Source organism: Mugil cephalus, chromosome 10 (genome assembly GCF_022458985.1).
Source record: "Mugil cephalus isolate CIBA_MC_2020 chromosome 10, CIBA_Mcephalus_1.1, whole genome shotgun sequence".
Taxonomy (NCBI): domain Eukaryota; kingdom Metazoa; phylum Chordata; class Actinopteri; order Mugiliformes; family Mugilidae; genus Mugil; species Mugil cephalus.
The window spans coordinates 12,813,346-12,839,808 of record NC_061779.1 but is presented as its reverse complement, the minus strand read 5'-3'; the positions used below and the strand labels follow the sequence as shown (position 1 = coordinate 12,839,808).

Below are 26,463 nucleotides of genomic sequence, written 5' to 3'. Positions count from 1 at the left end.
GTTTAAAGTTGTCATTGTTTGCCCTTCAGTCAGTCAAGAAAATGCAGTCTAGTGGTTATTTTGTTTACTGTCATTGTGTGTGTGTGTGTGTTGTGGTTTTACTCATATTGTGGGGACATAAATGTGTTGGTACAGTGACACTGTGGGACACTGCGTCTCTCCGGTAAATAGCTCCTCTGAAATGTGGTACAATGACAGAAAATAGATTTGTAAAACGTAAATACTATTGCAGTTCTCAATTCCGTTTACTGCTAAGTTGTGCTGAAAATTTTTACAGAGAGTGATGTACATTTTAGCGCAAGCAGAGACTTAGGCAGTACAGCACACCACCACTAATCATGTTGTGCAGTGAATTCACTCTATCTTTGTGCTGCAGAGGCAGCTGGGCAGGTTATAAGTAACACAGTGACAGCCATAGTGTGAATAACATGCATTCTCCAGGTGATTCAGTGCTACGATCCCAATACAGCTATAACCGAAAAGTATGTCGACAACTGTATGAATTTTGGCCATACGTCGCTAATGTGTCCACCCATCCCACAAGGAGACGCTTTAGGTTGATGGTGTCAATATGGTAGAGAACATGCGTATATATTGGATTACTCTGTATACAATTACTCTCCTTAACCTCCTGAGACCAGAGCTTTTATTTGGTCTGCAGTTTTAATTTCTCCAATGTATAAAAACTAAGCATCATCTTTGAACATTTTTGAAGTTGTCAGAAAAAGCGAGGTACTCATATCTGGACACTGGGACTATTTTATTATTTATATTATAATAAAGTCACCAAATGTGTGACAAAATGCAAAACTGTATTTTAATAACTGAACTCCTCAAACTTGCTAATTAGCAACGGAGTAGCTTGTAAAATAAGTTTCACTAATAGGGTTTAACCTTAGCTACCACTAGATGGCAGAGTAAAGCGTCCACTGATGAGGACAACGGGTTTAAATGAAGCAGGGCAAGCTGTAAAACTTTAATGTCCCAATATAAAGACACGTTGTCTCACACAACCCATTTTTTGTTTATCAGTTTATTTTTAACTCAAATCTGCTTTGTGTATGCCTTAATTTTTAGGTCCTTACATTGCTTGTTGACATGTCTAGTTGAAATCCAATTAATGATCTTTATCTCTAATCATCGATAAGTAACAGTCATAGACAATTAGCTCTGCTCCACTTGTTTTAGAGTACCACCAGCCTGGTGGTAGCACATGTTATCAAGATTAGTTAATCAGTTCAAGACTATTGGCACTTAAGCTTGGAGGGCCCACATATGTGTGTGTGTGTGTGTGTCCCAAGTAGGAACTCGCTGTGTGACCAAGCCTGAATAACCGCCCTCTCACTTGAGATTTTCACGATTAGTTTTAGAAATTGCTCACAGATTGCATTGCATTCTGCACTTGAACGCGCACTATGTGTGCGTCTGTGAACAAGAAACCCCTCCCCAATGAATACCGCCACGCAGAACAAAATCTGTTTCCTTTTTCCTTAACAGCGGAGGATTGTGAACCAACTAATGGAACATTAATGTCAAAGTTTATAAGATTTTCTGCTCTCTCACCTCGTTTCATGGAGCCCTTCACCCTGCTACAGACAATAACTCAGCCTTCACTGTTTTACCATCTGCCAAGGTCTTCAGGAAAACCTTGAAACAGAAGAGATAGGGAATAGCGACCAAATACCCTGAAGTGATATACTGTCCGTTACATATGTCAAACACGTATTTCAGAAGTGAAAGTGTTACCAACTTTGAAGATTTAATGCCTCTGAGTGAGACGAGGATTCACATCCTTGCAGGAAATAATCTGCTTCTCTGACTTCAGATAACACAATCTGTCTCCTTTGTTGTCCGTGATCTGCTCCTCTTTACATTTTGGCAGCGCTATCACAACTTTGCTGAATAATAATCAACGTTATGCCCAGAATGCACTCTCTCCCGAACACCACTAACTGTTCATCTCACATTTCTGTTGCTTCCCACCTCATCCAGCGTGAACAGTTGATCCTCCATTAAGAAGGATCAAATGGATGAAAACACTGTAGGAATAACTGGGGATTAACGAGCTGTTCGTTGGTTTGCTTTATCGTGTCTCAAATTGCTAAATCCTCTCAGTTCACTCACACTCCATGTTTCAAGGGATAGGGACATAGAAACACAAGCTATCTTTGTGTAAGTAGTTCACATGAGGAGTGTGTGCATGTGTGTCTGTACCTTTTACACCTAAATCCCAATATATTTACACGTGTTTTTTGTAATCGTAATTGATGTGTTTAATCACAATTTTTTCACTTTTTTGGGGGTGATTTTTTTTTTTTTTTTATTTGCCTGTGTATCAAGACACCAACCATGGCTGCTTCTCACGCCTTTATTTCAAGTCATCCCACAACTGTTATTCCATCTTAAATATTATTAAAAAATAAACTTAATTAAAAGACTTTAAAAATACTCAGAGCAGAATCTGGTTACACATTATTTAGACTTCATTACTAGCTGTGTTGCAAGCGCTACAGAAAAAAAAAATCTCTGCACTCAACTGGATAGTCCTCCAAACAATCACAACAGCACATTCTGTTTCCCAACAAATGCTCCAATTGCTGATAACTGTTCATCCAAGTTAACTCGCTGTCAGTATTTTATAACAGACACTTGTCGGTTTTCTGATAGCACTGATTTTGTTGAAAGTAAAGTCAGCCCAACAGGTCTGAGATGATGTGCACGGCTACATTGCTGTTACTCTTCTGTCCAACACCCCATAAAGCCAGACCAAAAGATGGATGGGCCAATAATTGCCAGGAATCATGAATTCCAAATGGAACGATTCCAGACCGAAATTACACGTCTAAAATTGTGTGGGCGAGAGGACTTCAGGCTGGCATCCAAGCTAACCCATACTGTATTTGGCTAATAACATGTATCTGGAGCTTGTGAAATGTTGTTGATTTACGTTATGTGGGCTTCTTTTTGTTGTCTCCTTGAGTAGGGGGGGTGGAGATCCTCAATGTCATGGTGTAAACAGAATTACGCCCCACACAACATGAGCGATACAAGTTCCCAGACACGTAAACACTATCTTTGTGAGTTTATTGGTATTGTGGCTTCATTTCCTTCCAAACTCTAACCTTAACCATAAGTCTTAGCCCTCAAACAACACTTTGTAGGTTTGTGTGGACGGGCCAAACGTCCTCACTTCATCAAAATGCCCTTCATTCCAATGATCCAAAATTTAAAGTGGTCCCCAAAAAGATAGCTGTAAAAGCACACCCAAACCCATGAGACAAAAATGACGCATAAGGTTTAACGCAACTCTCAGGAGAATGGGCAGGGATGGAACGGACAGTGCACTCTTATACAGATTTTATGTCATCTGTGCTGCTCATCACAAATGGTTTTACTGTTGAGGGTGTGTGTGCGTGTGAGAGAGTTATGCTGAGGAAGTGCACACACCCTGATGCAAAACCTCCCAACAGAGAGGGAGGATACTGTTTTACTGTTTTAACCTGTGAACCTATCACCTAAACCTGGACCCAGTCACATCTGCTGAACACACACACCCACACACACACACCCACAATAGGTTAATCACATCAAAGTGAAATAACAACCATACCCCATCTTACTTTATGAGTGGGGCACACTGCGACTCTCTTTGAGGGACCCAACATCACAGCAACATGATCCTGAATGTGACCTCTGTTTGCACTTGGCTCGGACCATTGGGCAGCTTTTGCTTAGACAGGCGTGGAACTGGAGTTGAAGTTTGTGTGTACATCTAGACGTTGCCAAAGAAATCCATGTTTACCTCAAACTCAAGTCCTCCATTCATCACACAGCCGGTACAGCATCCCACCCTTCGGGATCTGTTGCCTGAACCAACATTTGCCTCATGGTTCTTTTGGCTCAGCAGCACTTCAGGGAAGTCTCGCGTGAGCATAAGTGTGACTGGACATGCACACACATACCACAGACTTTACTGCTAAAGGATTATCCCAGATGCTGGTACGTAGTTTCATGATCAAAGCTGGGCACACCCAGCTATTAGAAAATAACATCCATTTCCACACAGTAATACTCTGATGCACTTTCTCTAAAAGAACTCAAAAAGTGTGTAATATTTCTGTATTGTATTACTTCTGTATCACAAACTACACACAGTATTATAGATACTTCATAGCTGTTCTAATATTCATTATTCTTTCTTATCTTCTCCCTCATACTATCCGCTACTTGGACATCAGACATGGTTGGCAGCGGTACAGATGCTGAGGGCCCCTCCCCTCCAGCACCACCATAAACTGTGAGTTTGCCGTCTGTCTTTCCCGGGGCGAACTGCCACAGAGCCATCCAAACCACACAGACGGTGCACCGAGAGTTCAGAAGCGCCTGTTTCCGTTTAGCTAACATTAAGGGGAGTGGACTTTATCCGTCCACTTTCCTTTCGGTCGGCACGAGGTCGTGCAAGTGTCATAGTTTTGGCTGCTTTTTTTTTTCTCTGGGCATCGGGCAACTTTCCGTTGAAGACAGAGACGCAGCGCGTTGCGCGCCGTTGGGCATGTGCCGCCCGTGAGAGGAGCACGCAAGCAGGTGAGGGGAAACCATATCGATTGTAATCTGCTGAAGTTTGAGTGTCAGGTACACCGCCGCAGAGTTTAATTATCTTTCTGTCGCGCTGTAATTAAACCAGTTTAATTAAAGCACGTAAAGACGATTTGAGCAGGATGCCTGTTTAGTTTTCAGTTCATTTACTTTGACGTTCGCAATTATTTTTTTTGACACATTCGAAACATTCCTTGGATTGACTTCTCTCCTGAGCAAGTTAGACAAATCTGTCAGCACAAACGTCTCATTTTATCTTGAAATGTCAACAAGAACTTTGTTTAAGCACAGGGACAGGAAACGTTTGAGATGCTTTTGAAAGGAATATGAGACAAAGATGAAGGAGAACCTGATGATCCCACATGCTGAGCTGTGGTGTGTTCAAACAGTCATCGTGTTCCTGTCAGGGGATCTGTTAATGTGCAGTTTTGTGTATTTTAATGCATTCAAATGTGTCATGTGATGAAGGTGGCCTTGCAGCCTCATATGAATCCATTTATGTAGAGGTACATTACATACACAGAATGTGCTGTGCATAGATGGTATGTGAATATTCAGTCAGACTTTGAGGACCAGATGTGTGTGACAAGTGTTTTGACAACATCTGAGGTGAGAGGTGAGCGCGGGTGCTCCAGATATTCCCAAATTAAATGTGACTTGTTGAACTTAAGCCAAGTACTATCCCCCATTAAAAAATATAAACATTACAGACGTATGTTGCATTAATGTTTCTGCGTTGAGCATACTTGCTTTACACATGGAGCTCCATGGATGTGTGTGTATATCTCTGCGGTTCACTGTACAGCTCTAAGGAAAAAAGTAGTCATGCAGTCGCTTAGCCATCCATGCCTGTACATCAAACACTCTCAGTTACTGTGCTTCTATGAGTTTATACAGTAACACCATAGAAGGCGCTTTTGACTAAACGGGGTGCTATGAAAGAAAGAAGCACTGATTTGTTTCTGGTGTCTAGATATTGATTTCTCTAGCAGCGTTTCAGGGCTTGTGTTTCAGCATGACTGTGGTAAATAATGATTTCTGCTTTGGGCCACAGAAAGACACACAGCACATTTTGTCTGATTTTCTTCTTTTAACCAAACGTTGCATCAGTGGGATGATGCCAGGCGCACTTAAAACTGTATACACAGACAGTCAGAGGTTTACTCTGCAGAGAATGGGGAAGGCTAAAGACTAAAATCCTGGCCTGGAGAGAGACCTTTTCCTGTGAGTTATTTGGTATGATTCAAAAAATGTATTGAAATAAAGTTATTATGTGGGACTGCGTAAGGAAATTTGGTGAGGTATGTTCCATTGTTCACTGTATCCTCATGCTTGCTTTAATTCACTCCTGTTCTATGGCGTGTGCTAGGATTGATCCAACACTACCCTAAAATTCCCCACACACCCTAACCCTAATATTCAGCTGTGTTTTGAGTGGTGCCTTACACGTGATGCAGAGTGTGCCTCGAGGGGTTTTTTCCTGGGCACTGATGAAGACTGAAAAATGAAAGAGTACTTTTCCAAAGCGCAACAGTTTCTGGGTGGAAAGTGTTATTAACGCACACTTGCAGCCGTGTAGCGCAGGGGCCTTGCCTAATATGGTCATGTTTCCAGAATCTTTCAGTGCAGACAGACAGAGCAAATAAGGCACCTTTACTGCAGTGGTGATGTTGGTTTGTTTAAGAGACTGCAGCGGGTAGGTGCCAATGACTTGCAGACAGACAGCCCGGCTGGGTTTGTATTGCCCTGAGGCTCTGTGGCCTATCTTTATCCTATGTCTCCAAATGAGCTGTGTTGAGGCTGGTGCAGGGCTTGCATAACAAAAGTCTTATCAGGACTGACGAATAACAACAGGGTCAATCCTCAAATTTGTAGAGGACAGTAATGTTCTTGAGAAGAGTTGTTGCATAGAATACACGGGTGTACCCCTGTATCCTCAGGCCACCTGGAGACAAATGAGAGCACTTAAGTGTCAGTCGCCGTTTTCATGCCGCATTACTCCCATCTGCCTACATCAGGATGGTATTAGCTTACACGCGCACATATGTTCATACACGCAGGCTTCTCATACACATTCAGCACCATGTCCTGTTCCGCACGTGTCGAGTTACTTGTTTTTCTTGTGAATTATCAACAAACCTTTCAGCATGTTTATCTGTGTCATTTTCTCAGTTACATGGTTTGCTCTTTGTTTGGAAAAGCCCCCGCCTTTGTTTTCACTTTTTTTTTTTTCCGTTTCCATCTTCTCTATTGAAGAGGAAAAACCGCAGATCAAGTATCTCTTCCTGTCCCCCTCTTTCCCACCTTTCCACTAACCCGTGTGTGACGGCCGACCTGAGCTGGCATCGCCCCAGCAGCATTTGGTCCTAAACTGCAACATTAAACAGAAAGTGAATCTTTAATAAAGACATTATCTGGCTTTAGTGTATTTAGTTACCGTACCAGCAGTTTCCCGCAGTGTTCCCTTACCAGTGTTTTGAGATAACAGCTTAGGGTCGGACCAAATGTGGACAGACAAGACCTCGGGGTTGGAATTTTATCCATCTCACTTTGGTTTTCCCCACAGACATACTCTCTGCTCTCAAAGACGGAAGGAATTGCACTGGAATGTGTTCTTTTCTGGGCATCACCGATTTCATTCACAGTGGTTTCGAGCAAAGTGTCGTGAGATGTTTGTTATTTTTCTTGTGGCGCTTTTGAATGTGTTTATGTGGTGCAAAACGTGGCTTGAATGTTTCACTTTGAGAAATGTTCCCATAAACTCCTTGATGAGGGCAGTGACGTTACAGAGTTGCTAATTTGTGCGAGAGAGGCTTTCTGTGACCCGATTTATAAGATGTATTAGAAGGTAAATGCTGCAGGAAATACAGTCTCTTCCAGTGGCGAGTGGTCATATAATAAATAATCTGAGTGCCGGTCCATGGAGAGTTATTAGATATCCTTACCTAACATGTTTTATACCGTGCATTCATTCATTATCTCGGGCTAATTTCCGACAAAATGTTTAACTTCAGAGCTCATCTCCTTCTCCTTCAACATGTCTGGATTATTACATTTTGTGTGTAAGGGGATATTTTGGCCATTTATTTTGAATTTAGTTTTTGTAAGGATATAGAATTTCCCCAAAGATATACACGGTGCGTAAATGGATAAATGCTGAGTTTCACCTAGCAATGGTGGGGAGATGTTTGTGGTTACAATCTAAAATGAATCACTGCTCGCAGCCTTGATGTTTACTTTTTGACCCGAGTGAATAAATTATGGGGGGGAAAAGGCAACTTATTCTATAAAAGTTGCCAAAAAGCTTTTAGTATAATAGCATGTTGACCTCAGAGCAGAATACTCTTACTTTGCCGCAAGGATCACATGTTTCATATTGACTTCCACCAAAAGTTAATTCCCAGCATACTGTTAAACACGGTGAGACTTATTTCAGAGGTGTGTGTGGTGTTTACATTGGTAAGGCAAAACAGTTGAAGCAGGAGTTATAGATGGGGAACCCTTCAGATCAATTTCACTAACAGCCTTTGGACACAGGACTTTCAGTGCTACTTTACTGCGCTTCCTCGACTCTTTGAGCTTGCTTTTGAAACTGAAATAAATCACCCAGTGCAATGACCTGAAGAGTAAAAGTGAGAGTGGTGTTTGTCCGCGCTGGAAAAATGTTGTGTTTCCTTCTTTACTACCCTCTATGAGAGGAGTTATGGCTAACAAAGCAACTTGTAAAAGCTTTATCAATCGTGTTTGGTGAAAGCACAAACAGTTTTGGCCTGGTCCCGTATCTGAGACATGAACTCACACAGACTCACACAGACTCACAGGGGAGTTACATGCTTGCTTAAATGCAAGGCTTAAAAAAAAATGATTGACTGTTGCCAAGAAAAACAACTAATGTCTTGAGAGCTAGAAACAATTACCTATGTTGTTCTGCCAGGTCAATGCCTGTGGTCAGGGAATAAAGACAAATAGTTGTGCTAATGCACTCTGTCCTGTGGAGATGGAGGGATTTGATAATAGCGTACTCAACAGGGCACCTGGGTGTTGCTAAATACTTCATTAGGGGTGGTCTCTATACAAGAATGCCGACGGCCAGAGCACTTCTTTACCATCTGCTTCTTTCTCATGGCTTCTACTGGGAATATTTTCAGCTACTTTTTAAAGTTCGGCTACTTTAAATTTCTGATATAGTGTCTCAGCGTCTACATTAAGAGATGTAAGCTAATGAGCTGACAGTTTTTGGCATATGTGCAGTGCATTTTCTTTGATGTTGAGCCCAAACTGGAAACAGAGCCGGTGACACTTAAAAAGATGCTATATGTCGGTGCGAGACTAGAAGCCTGCACCACTTGGCTGCCAGCTTTAAATCTGTCACCAACCCTATCAAGATTGTTTCCCATCACCCCCTACATCGTGCGCTGGTCATGCTGCCAAAGACAATAGGGACTTTAGTCGCCAGGAAACAGGGGTGTTAGCTTAAACCCCATGGCACAAGCTGCCTGTTTCCCTTCTTTCTCACCTCTCTCGCCAACCCTTTTTCTTCCTATCTATTACTTACACTTTCCAAAGTATCGATTGCCATGTTGGATACAGCTTTTCATGCTCCAGTGCATGTCCTATTCTTATCCTTTTGCCAACAAATGGAGATGTTTAAACGCTCCTCTTCTGACACTTCAGCTTTCTCCTTTTGTTTGTGGGGCCACTCTTCTAGAGGGGTTCTGCTCTGTTGACAGATGTAGGCACTCAAGCCGTGAAGAGAGATACATTACACAAATGCGTCTCACTTGGGTGAAATCGTGTCACTGCTCTCCTGCAGATACTGTAGGAAGGATAAGCCTCACCATCAGCACCACCTCTGCCACTCACAAAGTGCAAAGACGGCATGGGCCGAAACCATCTCACTTCTCACTCTCTTGGCTGATTGCCGATCCATCACGAGGAGGCCCGTATCTGTATTTCTAACCCTGAAGGTGTGAAGGTGCCTCAATTCGTCATCTTGAGTAAACAGCAGTCTGTTTATCGTGGCCTAATCCTCTTCAGTTTAAAGCTGTGGGGCACTCTGTTGGATGCCTGATTCTCCCCATGACGTTTTATGACAGAACTGGACGTAGGGAATCACTGAACTCGAATGACTATTAGTTTAGTGCCTATTTAATACGCATGGGTGTGAATTTTATGTTCACGAACTGTCACCTTATATAGTTTCCCAGCTGTTGCACAGACGATACCACTGTCCAAAATGGTAATTACGCTCCCTCTTGTCTATATGTCAAATCAATCTGGAAGCAGCATATTTGGTCTCTGTATCTCTGATGTGTGTGTTTGCTTGCTTGCTACATCTGCACCCAATCTATTAATTAAGCTTGACATTGTTTACATTGTCACTTGACAGACTGATGTGTGTTATCTGAGATGGGGGTTGAAAGGAACGTAATGAGAATAGTAATAAGGTCTGAGCGGGAGGCGTTCTTTCGACGGATTCATTAATTTCTTCATCGGTTATCTGGTTAATTAGCAGCTTATTAACTGTGGAATTTGTAGGAAAGAAGGCTATAAAACTCTGATGATACTCAGTCAGGACTTGGAAGGATGATACACTAAAGTGTGCCACTTGGCGTCGTGCACCAGCATTTAACCTTGCCAGTGCATGGTCACTTCATTTATCCATTTAATAGGTCACCTTAGAAGGCATTATAGAAATAGTTCCCATCATTTACACTATTGCCCTCCCAGAGATATTCGTCCAGATAGGCCACTATTTCAAAGCTTTTCATGACAGGCTGCGCACCTGCCATAAATTGTAAACCAAAAGTGTGTATTAAATGCCAACTTTCCAATTCTAGTTGGATCCATGTTGGACTTGGACCAAAACTCCTTTGTGTTAAATGTTAAATGTTATAACCAAACAATGCAGGATTTCTAATTCAGTGCTGTCACCATGTCACGTGTTTAGACAGGCCTCGGTGCTTAAGTTCCCTTTGCTTATTCGTGACAGAAAAGCCAGTGTTTCCTTAATGGTCTTTTCATTCGGCGCTGTTTTGAATTAATGGCGGTTGCAGAGGCATTAATTCTCACTCTGAAAAGTGAGCTGTGTGGGCTGTTCAGGGCTCAACAATTCACTGTGAAGTCCTACACAAGACATGGTCCATTTTTTAGAGGGAATAAAGAAAGGAAGTGACAGGGTCATCAGCCAATGCTGAAACTATTGGCAAGTATCATTTAGGCAAAGAATTAAATGAGTTATCCATGTGAAGAGGAGAGGGAGGGTGAGAGAGGGGAACTGAAAGAGGTACGGCCCGGCTGAAAGAGTAGTGGATGGACACTGTTTTGTTAGGGTGACCTTTGTTTTGGGCAAACAGATTTAAAGGAGGCACAAAAGGAGAGCCAGTGATAGGCAACAGCTGATGTAGGATGGGCATAGGATGGGGACATGCCTGTGGAGCTCCATGGTGAAACAGCTGAATAGTATGTGTATACATATCCTCTGTGAAGTTAGATGGGACTACGCACACCCTCATGCGCACACTCTTATGATTGCTCCTCCCTTAGTTGACTCTTTACACTGGTCTCCCAGCAGGACTACAGAAAAAGACTGAGTGCAAAACAGAAGAAGACGCACACCATGAAGAAAGAGGACTCTGGAAATCAAGTCTGGGCTCTCCTCCGCCTGCCTGGCGGTAATTATGGCGGCAAAAGGAAGAGGATTACAGTTCTGTCCCATCAAGGGGTCCCATTAGTGGGATTGATTCTGTTAGCCATCCTCCCTTTTGGAGCAGGCATCAAACAGAGTGTCCCCAGGGTCCAACTCAGCCACAAAGGTAAGACATGGAAACATTTTTATATAATTTTTGTTTTATTGCGCATTTGCATTTAATTTTATTCTTTTGTTTGGCACCCAGTGCAGTCAGGCAAACATGAGGCTTGGGTAGTCTGTGGCCTAGCGGATGTTTACTCGCACCTATGATTTCCTTGATCTTTTTCTATTTGTGTCTCAGTCATTCAGTGCGTTTTCTAAGCCCACATGTTTTGTCTAACTCTCTATGACATTTTTCTTTCCTCCTGTCTTAATTTCTTCATGACTTAATGTACACAGGAAAAAAAGGATTGAGTTAGGCACCCTCACTGTTGAACTAAACTGTGTTTGAAACACCACTGAAGATTTAACATGCACTTACTGATCCATTAGCTCACGCCATAATTCCCCATTTGTCAGTATTGTTACTCTCTTCTTTTTGTGAACCATGGACACAATCTCATCACATAAATCCCTTACATTAACCTCAAGCCAAGTTTACATTTCAGTAATTTATGATGCTGATGGCAAGATGCTAATATTTGCTTTTGATATGATACACAGTTGTTGCTGTTCTGTCATATTTGTCTTCGTCCCATGCAGAACCTTCTTTAAACGCTGGCGCTCCCGGTCCACGGGAGACTGTAGTTCCGTCTGCTGTGTGTATATTCTCTAGTCCCAGCAATATATACTGTGCCTGTGTGTTTAGTTTTGCGTCAGCTGAAGCTGTTTGCTTTGTGCCACCGGGGGAAAGCAAAATTATTGCTCCCCTTAAAGCCAATTCTAAACTCCTGTGCAAACTTTACTTCAAAGTCTCAACCTCTCATGGTACATATCAGCTACAAGAAACCACATAAATGAACTTTAGTTTTGCTTCATAAAATTGAATCCCCACTGTGACCTAAAAAAAAAAAAAAAAAAAAAAACACTCACAGACTTCAATTTCCAAAAGCTCCCTTTTGGTCAAGCCTTCCAGAAAACCAAGTATGGCTGGAAATAGATGCACACGTGTCCTCAGCCTCCAACATAAATACATCTAGGTAGCTGCAGGAATAATGATTGCTAGGGACAGTATTTACTCAACAGTTAGGCTAGTATTTAGGTGTATAGTTTCTTTCGTTTTATGTTAGCTCCAAACAAACCAGTCAATAAAATACAGCAGCCCTTCAGAATATGATTGCATTTTAATGGGGCTACATTTTTTAACTCTATCAGGGCGTGTGGCTTTGACTGCGAGCATAGCAAGCCATTTCCTTTGGACCCCTGAGTAACATCAGTAGAACGATGTCCATGTTTGGCTCTCTCAGCCAGAGTGACTGAGGCAAAGAAGAATCCCTCAAAACCAAAACCTCAACCCAGTGCACACATCATGCACACATCTTGTCGTCATCTACTCAGTGCACATTGTTCAAAAGCAGCAACACCCAGCAGAGACCACTCATCAAACATCACACCACCATTACCCCTTCAGTGAGTGAAGGGTGAACTGATCAAAGGGAAACCATCCCCGATTGAATTAACAGCTCAAAAACATCTGCCTTCGACTGCAAACTTATTAACTTTGCTCACATCAAAACACATCTCGAGGCGCAAGTTCATCCAGAGTAATGTGGCCTTCCGCCAATGAAAAGGAAAATCATCTGCTCGTGATGTAAACAGATTAAACCAATTTTGCGTGTGGCCCCGTCAGATTGTTGGTACGCCTCTGTTTTTGATGTGTGTTTAAAAGGGGAATCAGTGCCACTTGCATCATATCCATTACTCAAAAGATAGATACACTTCGCTTGACACTGTAAAAACGCTTCCTTCCTATAAAGAAAGATGAATGATTAACTTGTAACAGTAAATCAAAACAAAGTTCACTGAAACAGTTGTTTTATCTGTGAGCCCATCTTAATGAACATTTCTGCCTGACCTTACGCTTGATATATCCTTCTTTGTGTATTCTCAAATCATCAACAAAATAGTCTACAATGGATATTTATAGCAGGCTGACAGCGTGAAGTGAGTAACCCTCTTCAGTTTAGCTGGTCTAAATACAATGAAGCAACCTCTTATGTATATTGTTATAGTTTTTAAGAGACAAGGACCCACTAATTTTATTGAAATTATTCTTTTCAAACTAACTCTACTAAATCTGTTATTCCTAAACAGTTGCAGCATTTCACAAAAATTAGTGTTTTTCTTAATTTTAAGCTGTTACTACACTATTATAACATGCAGTAAATTGTAAATCACTTCCAAATATTGAAAGTTTCAGGTATTCTGGAAAAATTTGCAAAAGCACTTACTCGTAAGACAAGTCTATTTCATAAGCAGAGCCTAAAGCCTATTGCTTGGTGACATCTTCAACATCTCCAAGCTTCAGCAGTGGAGTTAATCAAGAGCTATTCGGAGGATGAGGGCTCTCTCCTTTGGAAAAAGGTGTGGAGTACTACCCAAAGCGGCAACAGCTTAGCTGACTGTTTCAATGGGCTCATAGTGCTGCATGTTTACAGAACAGATTACCGTTAGCCGAGCGCTAGCAGGCGTAATCTCCCTGTGAGGTTTTGTCTGCTGGTGGCATGATGTATGCGTAGAAGTGGAAGATATCAGCATGTGGGGGTTCCGTGTGTGTGAGAGCTCGTGTATAGAAGGAGGTATTAAGCAGGTCTGCGTGCTGTGGAGGGGGTCCCAGAAGTTCAAATATTGAAGGTTGGTAACCTCTCCAATCCTTCACACCAAGAGGGTAATCACAATGTCAATCCTTTCAGAGTGACTCCCACAGGACTCCCCCGCGCTGACCCAGTGTTTATTCAAGGCATGTTGCTATACTGGTGCACAGAAAAGAGCCTGGCGATAGAAGAGATTTCCTCAGATCAAGGAGAACAAGGATACAATGCGGAGCTGAGAATGTAGCCAGTATTCAGCTCCCAGATAACTTTCTTTCATATGAACGTTGGAAGCTGGAAGTCCAGAGCCTACGAATAAAACCAGCCTATATGTTTTAACTCTTTCATTCTTATGTTCAACATGTTACTTCTAGAAAAATATACAAAATCAAACTGCGTTCATGTAATGAGCGAATAGCAGATACTCCACCTGCTCGCTTCATGATCTTATCACACATTGCCCTTGGTATATGATACAGCCACAGCTCATGTTAATGATGACGTTCAGTCAACTGCAAATGAGGTCTAGTTAGGGACATACTGGTAGAGAGACAGTTTTAGAACAAACAAATCCCACATATGCTTTAACAGCTGTGTTTGAACTGAGCGATATCTTCATGGGTACCAATGAAAATACCCTGATTAAGATATCTGAGTAGTGCACCTACTGAGGTAATGTGCTGTTCAAATATTTGCTACTGTTTCTTTTCTCTACCAGAAAGTGTAGCCAAGGTGTTGAACCACAGAAGATTAAGCAATTTCAAATGAAGCCAAGGCATAGTAAGCCTGTGTTTAACTTTGAGATTTAACTGGACGTAAACGGCATAGAATAAATATATCCTGACAGCGTAATCCTCCAATATGTTCCCCAAGGTACTGCAATTCAACACTGGATGGCGCAGTTTTAAAAATGGAGCAATTTGTCTGGAGGGTTCTGATTGCCTTGTCTCTTTCTTACTCTTGGCTAGATCTGCTGCAGGCTGGAAGCGTGTCTCTGTTTCTAGGCCCCTCTGATGGCCTTCACTCCCACTCTCTGCTCTTGGATGAGGAGAGAGGTCGCCTTCTGTTGGGAGCCAGAGATCACATCTACCTGCTTGACCCTGACAATTTGGCCAAAGCCCACAAAAAGGTAAGGTAACAATAGGATTGTACAAAAGTAAAAAATAAAACAAAGTGCAAAGAATGATAAAGATTGGAAAAAAATAAAAAAGAATAATGAGCAGAGGCTGTTCAAGCCATTTGCTTTACTGGAGAGGTTGTTTAGGTAGACGTGAATGTGTTTAAAGAAGTTTTAAGAGTCTCTGCAACCTCTCACAGAAGGATAGTGCTGCAGGAAATTCAAGTTTGAACCCATACACATTAGCTGACCTAATCCCCAGACTCTCAAACTCATGCTTGGAGTTACTTGAGACATCCTGACCTCTGGTATTTATAGAACACACAGCCATTTGGCACATACCTGTCTTGCCATTAAGTGGGGTGATGTAAGATATTCTTTTCCATTACAATGTCGCTGAAATGAACTCACCCATGTATTGTTTTAGAGAAGCACTCACCTTTCAGCTAACAGCACTCTGAAGCTGTCTGTCTGGTCGGATCCGGGTCATCATGTCGGAGGGCACAGGCACGCGCACTCACTCAGTGCATACATTAAGTATATACACATTTGCAAAGTGTGCACCCTCGCCATTACGCATTTTACACAAACACGTGAATGCGTACGGACGGGCGCCATCTGTTGAAGTTTGTAGATGTGAGTGTGTGTTTATGCAGCTGAGGTTGATCGGCAAGTGGGAAGACAGTGTGTTTATTTGATCTGTATCTGGTTGTTTTAACTCTTAGTCTTGCTCTCACAGTGTTGTCTTTCTGTTACCTCTCGGGTCATCGATACTGATGCCAGGGAGATATGCAACAAACGAGTAACTCTCTAAGCCTTTTGGGACCATCCCTGATAGTGACCATGACCAACACATACAAACTTAGTCACTCACTTAATGAAAAAGCACAGGACACTCCAGGCGTCCAGGTGATTACACTGGCTCTTAGCGGCCTCAACTACCTCACTCATCATTTCAAATTATGTCTTTCTAAGCCAGTTCTGGAATCGATCAACACGAGTCAACACATCGCACTGAAACACAGTCTCCATGTATGAATTCCTCAGCCATGAAATGGTTTGGCGATAGCACTCCTTGGTAGAGTTTAAAGGGGGTAACACTCTAAGCACATAAGCCTGTTATAACACATGTATGAACACTGTGGGGGACCTTGAATGGACACTGGAGGTTATACTTCAGCTGTAAGTTATTATATAGCTGATCAATTATGTAGATAAGGTTTTAGCAATGGAAAAAATACCAAAAGAAAGTTAAAACAAAATGTAAATGCAAGCAAAGATAGGTACAAAGGAAAACAGAACCAATTAGAAAACCAATTAACGACCCTTAAGAACTGGCTTGCAAAGAGTGCTTGAAAAATTGTCAAAGCGCATGCGACATAACTGCAAAACCACATGAACCACAAAACCTCTATATGCCACCTTACCTTCTATTTATTCAGTACTTGTTTTCATTATCCACAGTGTACAAGTCGAAATGTCAAACAATGTCTGACCTGAACCCGTCAGGCAGTTTGTTGCAGAGATGAGGTCTGCTCATTTTTCTATACTCCACTAAAAAGAAATCATTCTCTAGAACCTAAGTCTGTAAGGATCACACCAGGTCGGGGTAGGTCAGAAGTTATGGAACAGTACCTTTTTGCAAGCTCCATAAAATCTTATATTGTGTTGTAGGATGCACAAGTGTAGAGAAGCAGAAACCGGAGTATTACCCATTCTCCGTTTAGATCTTATGTGTTCTGGTAGCAGCGTTCCGACCTGATTATCATGTTACTTTTGGCTTAAGCAAAGCACTCCCAACGAAGGCTTCCAAGATTTTTGCAGATAAAACCCCTCTAACCTTACAAACTTGAAGTTTAATACAACACATATATGGCAATAACTAATGACTGATGAATATTTTTGGCTGATATTTTTAAAATCTGTTATTAGATTCATTGGCCTGCTCCGAGGGACAGAGTTGAAATGTGCAAACTGGCTGGCAAGAACGCAAACGTAAGTGTTTCCAAAGAAAATAATTAGATATATAGATTCTAGGTTTCTATGTAGGCATACGATTCTGTTATAGATCTGCTCTTGTGCGTGGAAATAGAGGTGTTGTGCTGTCATTAATCCTTGTTCTTTTTCTGTCCCTGCTTGTCCCAGATGGAATGTGCTAACTTTATCAGGGTCCTCCACAATTACAACCGAACACATGTCTATGCCTGCGGGACAGGAGCCTTCCACCCCACCTGTGCTTTCATCGAAATCACTGGCCACAGAGAGGTGAGGCTGATATGAATGCATTTTCATTTGGCCAAAAAAATCTGACTCATGAGTGGGCTTAAATTTTTAAAAATATGATCCTCCCTTTCTCTCTTAGGATGGTGTGTTCCAACTGCTGTCGAATACACTGGAGTCTGGCAGGTTGAAATGCCCTTTTGATCCCTTGCAGCCGTTCACCTCTGTCCTCACAGGTAAAATTATATGGGAGAGATGGTGCAATACTCAAGCAGTCTTTTGCTGCCCCGTCTCTTGAACAAAACATTTACTGCTGCACAGCTTCCCAGGAATAAATGTTTCTCTCTAGTTGGTTGTTTGCCCAAATTTGTATTTGTGTATCTGTTTTCCCAGCCCTTTACTCCCTATTATTTTGGTCAAGTAAGAGACAAACTGACATTTCTCAGGCAACAACAAAGTTACTTTGGCAGATAAATCTAAACAAATGTTTCTGAGTTTCTCTTTCATAAGTCGCAAATGCTAATGAAATCTTAATCTGTTTTTTGGTCCACTGAGGTCAATGCAGTCTTCTTAAAGCAAATCTAAACTGTCAGATTTGTTTTTTTTTTTATAATGTTGTTTTAGAGTCTAGATATTAAATAAAGTTGTAACAATATCAAACATGGACGCCGTTGTTTGACTTTTCATGCACAAAACCATATGTGAGGATTTCTCATTAACGTCCTAATTGGCTAACTTGTTTCTTCCTTTGTTCCAGACCAGTTTTTATATGCCGGCACATCCTCAGACTTCTTGGGCAAAGATACCACGTTCACACGTTCCCTAGGCCCTCCACCTGACCAGCACTACATACGCACAGACATCTCTGAAGACTACTGGATCAATGGTACACACATGCTGGCACATATCCGCATTAACACGCCGACTGCACTCAAAACCTGTTATTGCTTTTTCACGATACTTCCAGCCTCTCGACTGATACAAAGAGGCTCTCTGTGCCCTCAGGATGGTTATTGGCATTCCGAAGGGAAGGAAACAGCCCACTTATTCATTTAGTTGGAACTTTTATATGAATGCCATAGTTGAACAGGAACCACACCTACAGGGGAATTTACAGTGTGCCATGAAGTTCATAGTCATAGTCACACTACGGCGCAGCCACACATAAGCATGCAGGCATCCCAGAGGAGGGAGCTTTCTCAGCATGTGTCTCTGGTCTCTAATGTTTTACAGTCAGCAACGGGTTGCCATGTATCAACAGTTGTCACCAGGATCTAAATCCTTGCACATGGTCTCCACATTTCACAACCACGCGGTCAGAGATGTTTGGAGTAATTATGTCTCTGTCTCTTGCTCGCTAGCTCTTTGTCTCTTTCTCTTTCTTTCAGTGTGTGTAAACAGCGCGTGTTATTGGCTCGGAGCAGGCGGGGAGAGAAAGAGCATGCAGTTTCTTAGACTCTTTCTGTTCTTGTGGGCCTGTGGAACATCTTTCCAGTGCTGCATGACTAACAGTGTCCTCCAGTCGAGTGTTGTACATTAAGCTGTTCCAGTTGGGGAATCACCCTCTGGTGGTTGGCTCTGCTTCTAGCGCTTGAGCTAATGTTGATGTAATGTCACTGCAACTTTTCAGCTTTTGGTGCTGTTCCCAAAAGCACTGATGGCAACATGCTGTCTCTTCCTGCCCCTTTTTACAAAAGACAATCCAGCGAACGCAAATAATTTTTGGCAGTTACGGTATTCTCAAAACCTATTTGCATTTAACTGCATTTCAGAGTCAAATATTGTTCTATTTATTGCAATATTTTAGCTACAGATAGTTTAGCGGATTTAATTTTAAATACAAACATAAAATCATCTTATAAAACATGATACAGTTCTTAACAGGCTTTAGAACTTTTGTCATTTCATAACCACTGCAATCAAAAAAATTGAAACTTGTAATAAATGTGTAGAGTGTTTCTTTTTCTGTACCTTTCAGTTCTGTTTTGTTGACGTTTCCTCATTTCACCATTTTAGTTTAATATCACATCTTGTATCAGCATTGTCACACAGTAGATGACCTGCTAAACGGTAGAGTTTGTCAGCAGAGGCCATCATGTACCTGGTACTTAGCGCACATTTAGGTGGACAGAAAACCACAGTTTCAGTTTCTAATCCGGTAATATGTCTATTTTATACTTAACAGCGTGTGCTGCTCCTCCTCAGAGGTCAAGTAAACAGCTAATACAGGTTTACGTTTTAAGTGCAGGGCTTTCACACAAATGACATATGATGCGGGATAATGCTGATGTTAGACCTGGGGTGTTTCAGCCACACCGCTGAAAAATAGATACTTTCATACAGGCTGAAAATTACATCGAGCTAAACAAAACTGCTTTTAAAGCAATCTAAGTCCTCACGCAATCCCAGCATTAGCAGGACAAGATTTATATGGAGTCCAACTAAGCTTCAGCTTAGCAAATAGAAACAGTAGTAAATCAAAGTGTTCTTTAAAAGCAGAGGAAGGCTGTAAATAAATAAGTGACGTGTTGGGTAAATGCCACCTCAAAACTGTAGTTCATGGCAAAACGATTACCTTGGCTCTGTTAACAGTCTACCTCTTGTCCTTTTTTTTTGTGTCTTAAGAGGCCAGGTTTATATCTGCTCATCCCATCGCAGACACCTACAATCCGGACGATGATAAGATGTACTTTTTCTTCCGCGAGGTATCGTGGGAGGGCAACGATAAGAGCATCCTGTCCCGAGTGGCTCGTGTGTGCAAGGTGAGGCGCGGAAAGCGGGCGGTACTCACAGAAAGATATGACAAATGGGTAACGAACAGACGACATAACTATACACGCATGTGACAGGTGGAGCACAGGACCTCTGACAGTGCGGGGGGAGACGTGGTCTTTGGTTTGGCTGCTGCTGAGGTGTTTTATGTCCCACACAAGGAGGCCTCCCCAGTACATTTGTCTTTGTAGTCTGAATCTGCCAGGGCCAGTAAATCACGGTATTAACCCCCCTTTGCTCTGCTGAGAGGTCATTCATAAGTTTTACTGCCTATGTTGTCACTGGGATCAGTGTAAGATTTGTGCAAAATACTTTTTTTCACATTTTCATTAATGTGCCCTCCTACTAAATAAGTGCAGACTTATATTGTTTGGCAGCACCATTTGAATCTCAGAAGCATTTTTGTAGATTTAATTTGCACATGTACCGTTCCACTGTAGGGTGCATGCTTTTGTCCAATGAGACTTGGGGCCTTGACTAAAAGTCTACTGCCACAAGCATACTGTAGAACTTGAAATGTACCTAAACCTAAATCTTGACATTTCTATCCCTCTTGTCTAGATGCTTTGACGGGCATGTTTCAGTGCCTGTTGAGTTGTTTTTGACAGCTTGTCGAAACGGCTGTAAGCTTAGATCTTCCCCGCACAGCTGTCTGTGGAAAGAAGGAGGACAGATTCATTAATAGGGACTTTCTGTATATCAGACAGTCAGCCATTAGTTGTTCCACGTGGAACTTGCTGAGACAGCAGTTTGCTATTAGCATTCGGAGATCTATTGCTACATTCTTAGAGAAAAGCTCTCAGCGTGTTTATGACTTGGGAGTAAGCTGTAAGGCAGACTAGGAGGATATTCCGACTAACTGGAGCCCTCTCATTTTCCTTCTACATCTCTCTCTCTCTCTCTTGCACTCTGTGTGTTTTTTCCTCCACGTTCATTATCTTTAAGTGTGTTTTTCCCCTCCACGGAAAAGGAATGAGGGCACTTCACATCAATCCTCTTTGAAGATTATCGCCATTGTGAAACATCCTCATTAAGTTCTTACATTTTTTTTTTTTGTGGTCCTTTAAACTTAAGTGTGTTTTTGTGTGTGTTGAACCATAACAGTCTTTTCTCTACCACACACTAGCTAAGTCTAACACTTCAGTTTTTTAGAAAGAGGCTGCACTTGAGCACTGTAGCTGCAGCTCAGCCAGGGGTTGCAGTTCAAAACGACAATTCATATGCTAAAATAAAACCTGCATTATTAATCTGCAGCCTCACTTGATTTTAGTACTCGCTGCACTTCCACTTGTTTCTTTTCGGCTTTTATGATTTCCTCTCTTCTGTCTTTCTCTTTCCCCCTTTCAGTTACCCCAGACTGTAATTATATAAACAAGACGGTCTCCATTGTGCTATATAAACAGGAGATGTATGGAGGCATGCGGTTCACCTGTTTATTTTTTTAATTAGTGAAGGAAATCGGAGTCAGGCTGCAGTGTGTTGTCTTTCATTGTGTGAGTTCATTAGATGGATTACAGTTGGACTGTGGGCTAAGTGCAAAGTGTACGTTATTAATTGCATTTGTTGTTTGGCCGTGGCGGACAGCTGCGCTTTGGTTTTGTTACAGAGTTTGTGGTTGTGTTTCAGAATGATGTGGGTGGGCTGAGGAGTCTGACCAATAAATGGACGACCTTCCTCAAAGCCAGGCTTGTGTGTTCTATCCCTGGACCAGACGGCGTGGACACACACTTTGATGAGCTCCGTAAGTGAAAATCTAGGCCAATAAACTGGGTTTTATCATCTTGCAGCAACCAATTGGGAGCAATTTATGAAAGGAGCAAATTGCAATTTAACCGTGTTACCAGTAGCCAATATTAGACTGCAGTGTCTGCGTAATGGACATAAAGGCGGAGATGGAGGTGCAGCTAAAATGTTTCTGTGTTGATGAAGATAATAATAACTAAAACAAAAAACCTTTACATTGCTTCCCCCTGTTTCGTGCAGAGGACGTCTTTTTGCTCCCTACCAGAGACGACAAAAACCCCAAAGTGTATGCAGTCTTCACAACCTCCAGGTAAGTTTATCAAACATTATCACCTCATCCTGTTTCGCATTTTATTACCTTTAGCCTTAACTTTGTTTTGGCCTACCCTCCAGTTCCATTTTCCGTGGCTCAGCAGTGTGTGTGTACAGCATGGCTGACATAAGGGCCGCGTTTAACGGACCTTACGCCCACAAGGAGGGGCCTGACCACCGATGGGTAGAATACGAGGGGAGGATACCATACCCCCGTCCTGGAACGGTGCGTTGACCACCACACATAGGAACGCACAGAAATCACGCCCCTAGCTACTTCTAGATTTATTTTTTACAATTTAGATAAAATCCCTAGCTGTCCACCCTAATTACAAAATAATAAACATGACCTAATTTAAAAGTTTGACACACTGGACTAAAAAGTGAATGATGCTGTAGGCCATGCTCACATCTGCACATACAGCCTCATTATGTTGGCTATAGGCTTGACTTGGATGAGGTTACTCGACATGTTAATCAGATTCCCATTTCATTTTGTTTAAAAAATGTAATCAAGAGAGCGTATGGGATGTTTGGGGAGTTTGTTGTAGGCTTCAGGTGTACAGCTCAGAGTGGGCAATCAGTTTGAGCCTTAGTGTACACAGAGAGGGGGAGGGCGGTCAGCGCAGATGTTCCACATGTGCTCTGCATCGGGCTGTTCTTAATTTGACCACTAGAAGGAGACACACACCAGGAAATTGCCAGAGAGAAACTACACAACTGCTGAAAAGACATGCTGTGTGGGGTAAAAATAGTTGTCTTGTGACGTGAATGTGTAATATTTATTTATTTGTCCCCCAGTGCCCCAGCAAGACGTATGATCCGAAGATCAAAACAACCAAAGACTTCCCAGATGAGGTTGTCAGTTTCATTCGATTCCACCCTCTCATGTATCGCCCTGTCTACCCTCTGACTGGACGGCCAGTGTTCACGCGTGTCCGGGTGGACTACACCCTGACTCACATTGTGGTGGACAGAGTTTTGGCAGATGATGGACAATACGAGGTTATGTTCCTGGGATCAGGTGAGATGCAGATATCTCCTCTCAGTCATTCTTTTGAGTTACCAGCAGAGGGCAATAGATCCCTTTGGGTTGTGTTGATTGTTTGATGATTTTTAATGATGGTTATTTGGTCTTGCTATAGTATAGTATAGTAAACTTAGCCTGTTTTAATGCTCAGCTCTCAACACACTTGTAAATTTAACATATACTATGAGGCAGATATTCTCATACTAGAGTCTCGGGAGTGTCTGTGGATGAACCGATGTTGGTGTGCAAAGTAGAAGTGGTGAAAGCTAAACTTACAATTTATTATATTCGCTTAACATTCACAAGAAAGAAAATGTGCTATTTGCTTAATAACACCCATTCTCCCGTGCTGTACTCTGCCACAGATGCTGGCTCAGTTCTGAAGGTGGTGAGCATCACTCAAGAGAACTGGTCTAATGAAGAAGTGGTGCTGGAAGAGCTTCAAGTATTCCAGGTTTGGCTCACAAGGCAAACACACAAACACACTGATTTTCTGCAAGTTATGCTTCTTCATGCTTTCTGTTCAGCAACTGCCTAACCAAGCAGTGAAATATTCATCACAACTTTATTATTATTCTACTTTACTGTTATTCAACAAATTTTCTTTGACAATTATCCATAAATGTCTGTTTTTTGAAGTGTGAAGTTTATTTGCTTTACTTCTTGCAGGTTCCCACTCCCATCGTGAGCTTGGAGCTGTCTTCGAAACAGGTTTGTTCTCATTCTCCATCATTTTATTCCCACGCTCTTCCCAACACCATGCTCCACACTGTGTTTTGCCCTGATACCACATGTGCACACACATGCTGTTGCTGATGACAAGTGACATGTACGTTCCTAAGTTCAGTCAAGTATTCAGTTTTCTTTAGCCTTCATTTTCTTGTAGCCTTGCCACACCTCTGCCTCATTATCCAGGGGTCAGGGGGTGTCAGTAGAGACTTCAACACTAATCACAGCGTCCATTAATCTCTAGCTGTGTTTTATCAGTGTTTGCGTCCATGCGTCGGCTCATTTGAGTTTTTCAGACGAGTCGGAGCAGATCCTCAGAGTCACACTAATGAAAATTCCATACATTTGAAAACACTGCGCACTTCATTGGTTCCCCTTACGCGTACATTTCGCATTTTGACACTTTGAACAAATGAACATTGGAGGGATAGCGCCTTGGCCGTCAGTTATTCCTGAGCTTAATTTCAGACTAGGAACTTAAGGAGGACACTATGATGGATGAAGTCTAAGGGATAACTATCTTCTGTCAGAGCTAGCCAATTTACCATCTTCATAAAGGAACTCAATACCATATGCCATTTCTGGTTGATGAGCAATTTTGTACTACTAATATTTCAATGAGACTAATCCCTCTGTGTAAACAGCATATGTTAACCCTGTATATTTTAGCACCTCTAATGAAATGGATAGTAAGCGTCTCCTAAAGCGATGTTGTGTTTCACCATAGCAACAGCTCTACGTGGGTTCAAGCGAGGGACTAGCCCAGGTTTCACTCAGCAGATGTCACTTGTACGGTCAGGCCTGTGCTGAGTGCTGCCTGGCACGAGACCCCTACTGCGCCTGGGACGGACACACGTGCTCACGATACATCCCTGCATCTAAGAGGTACTGCAGGAAATGAGTGAGCGGACCGCAGAACAAGGCCTCTCTTAGGTTCACATTCACACACATCAACGAATAGACAGGAGAAACTGTATTATGAACAGCAACAAGGCACTCTACCAACTTAAATAGATTTAAGCTAATATAACAACATGGATTAAAATCCTTAAGTTGACCCTTTGGTGCTCTTGTTTACCACAAGGTGTTTTTGTCTATGTGTCTTCTCAAGGCTAATTTTTCATGGCTTTCATAAAGCATTCCAGGGGTGTTTCTAGTGCTTTTTTTTTTTGACAGACAGGATTAGTTCTTAGAAGTGCTGTTCTTCGGCTGATTAATGGTAACTGTCATCCCAGTTGTCCTTGCAACAAGCACGTCGAAGTTGTTCTTCATTTTTGTTTGCGTGCTTGCGTGCAAGAACCTCAGCTCTACGGAGTTTATGTCCTGCAGCCAGAGGTCAAACAGCCATATTATTGACCAGTGGGGAAGCTGCGATAGTTTGTGGAATAATGGAGGCCCTGCTTTTGGTCTCCGGGGTTCTTTGAAAGCAGATCTTGACAGTGTCAGGGAATGTAGGCTACAGATGTCCCGTCACACGAGACTAACAGGAAGCAGAGGGAGAAATCAATACAAACTTAAAGAGCCCAAGTGAGCAACACCAAACCAGTGGCCTTAAAAACTTCACTCTTTCTCCTTTTCAAGTACCTTCTGTGCCAAAATAAATTCCTTGGGAATAAATTAAGTCGTATAGATAGCATTAAAGAACCCAGTGAAATGACAGGAGGTCAGGTTTTAACATTTGTCGGAGGCAATCTTAAATCGCATCATAAGCCGTCGTGAAAAATTGTTGCTGGAGGTAACACTTGGGCAACTGCTTTGCGTATGCAAATTTGACATTTGAGAAAAACATGTTATTTGAAATATGTGAGAGCCATTCATATTAATAGCTTTTTGTGCTTGACTGACTTGCAAAAATTGAACATTGAGGCAGAGCAAAGAAAACAGCTCAGAATGACGTAATGCTGCCCTGTCTGCATTTAGATGCCTCTGTGCTAGAGACAGTCCTGGCTAGTTGTGTGTTCAGCTTCACCATCTGTTTTTTAATAAAAAGAAATATCTCAAAAGCTCATAAGACACAGGCATTCACTTAAGTAGTAGTAGCAGCTTAATTTTGACCAAATGCGTGTTGTCTAAAGTAGCTGAAATATCAAAGAAATTGTCTCAAATGACAAATGAGTATTAACTCTTTGTGTTTTTCTTTTCCAGGAGAGCCAGGAGACAAGACATCAAGCATGGAGACCCTGCAATTCAGTGCTGGGACACAGAAGACAGTATGTAGTATTTGGTCTCTTCCTTTTTCGCTTTGAAAGCTGGAAATGAATACAATACATTCAAGATGTGTGTATTTGTATTCATCACCCAATTAGGGAGGTGTCTCTTGGGTCTCAAATTCAAATTATTGCATGATCCTAACTGTCTAGTCACTCTAGCATTTTACTGAGAGGCACAAGTGAAATCTAAAGTGTAAAGGCACCAAGGTTTACTTGTAATACCAGCCATTACCAGCCATTACTTGTAATACTAAAAATTCACCCTTTTTTGTTTGTATACCTTTTACTTATTC

General features: G+C 41.9%; 1 protein-coding gene across 3 annotated transcripts in view; it reads left to right on the top strand.

Annotated features, from left to right (window-relative positions):
* sema3d (sema domain, immunoglobulin domain (Ig), short basic domain, secreted, (semaphorin) 3D) overlaps positions 1-26,463 on the top strand; it is a 41,725-nt gene that overhangs the window by 8,621 nt on the left and 6,641 nt on the right. Inside the window, exons 1-16 of one of the 3 annotated variants that reach the window (XM_047596758.1) lie at positions 4,311-4,584; positions 11,171-11,411; positions 15,006-15,166; positions 17,087-17,149; positions 17,300-17,419; positions 17,517-17,610; positions 18,132-18,260; positions 20,000-20,136; positions 21,773-21,887; positions 22,130-22,199; positions 22,283-22,427; positions 23,003-23,225; positions 23,597-23,685; positions 23,901-23,942; positions 24,688-24,845; positions 26,106-26,170. In XM_047596758.1, coding sequence (XP_047452714.1) covers positions 11,216-11,411; positions 15,006-15,166; positions 17,087-17,149; positions 17,300-17,419; positions 17,517-17,610; positions 18,132-18,260; positions 20,000-20,136; positions 21,773-21,887; positions 22,130-22,199; positions 22,283-22,427; positions 23,003-23,225; positions 23,597-23,685; positions 23,901-23,942; positions 24,688-24,845; positions 26,106-26,170 — 1,807 coding nt within the window. In that variant the 5' untranslated portion in view covers positions 4,311-4,584; positions 11,171-11,215. Of the gene's footprint in view, positions 1-4,310; positions 4,585-11,167; positions 11,412-15,005; positions 15,167-17,086; positions 17,150-17,299; positions 17,420-17,516; positions 17,611-18,131; positions 18,261-19,999; positions 20,137-21,772; positions 21,888-22,129; positions 22,200-22,282; positions 22,428-23,002; positions 23,226-23,596; positions 23,686-23,900; positions 23,943-24,687; positions 24,846-26,105; positions 26,171-26,463 lie in introns of those variants that run through there. The other 2 variants (XM_047596757.1, XM_047596756.1) reach the window with 2 other exon arrangements.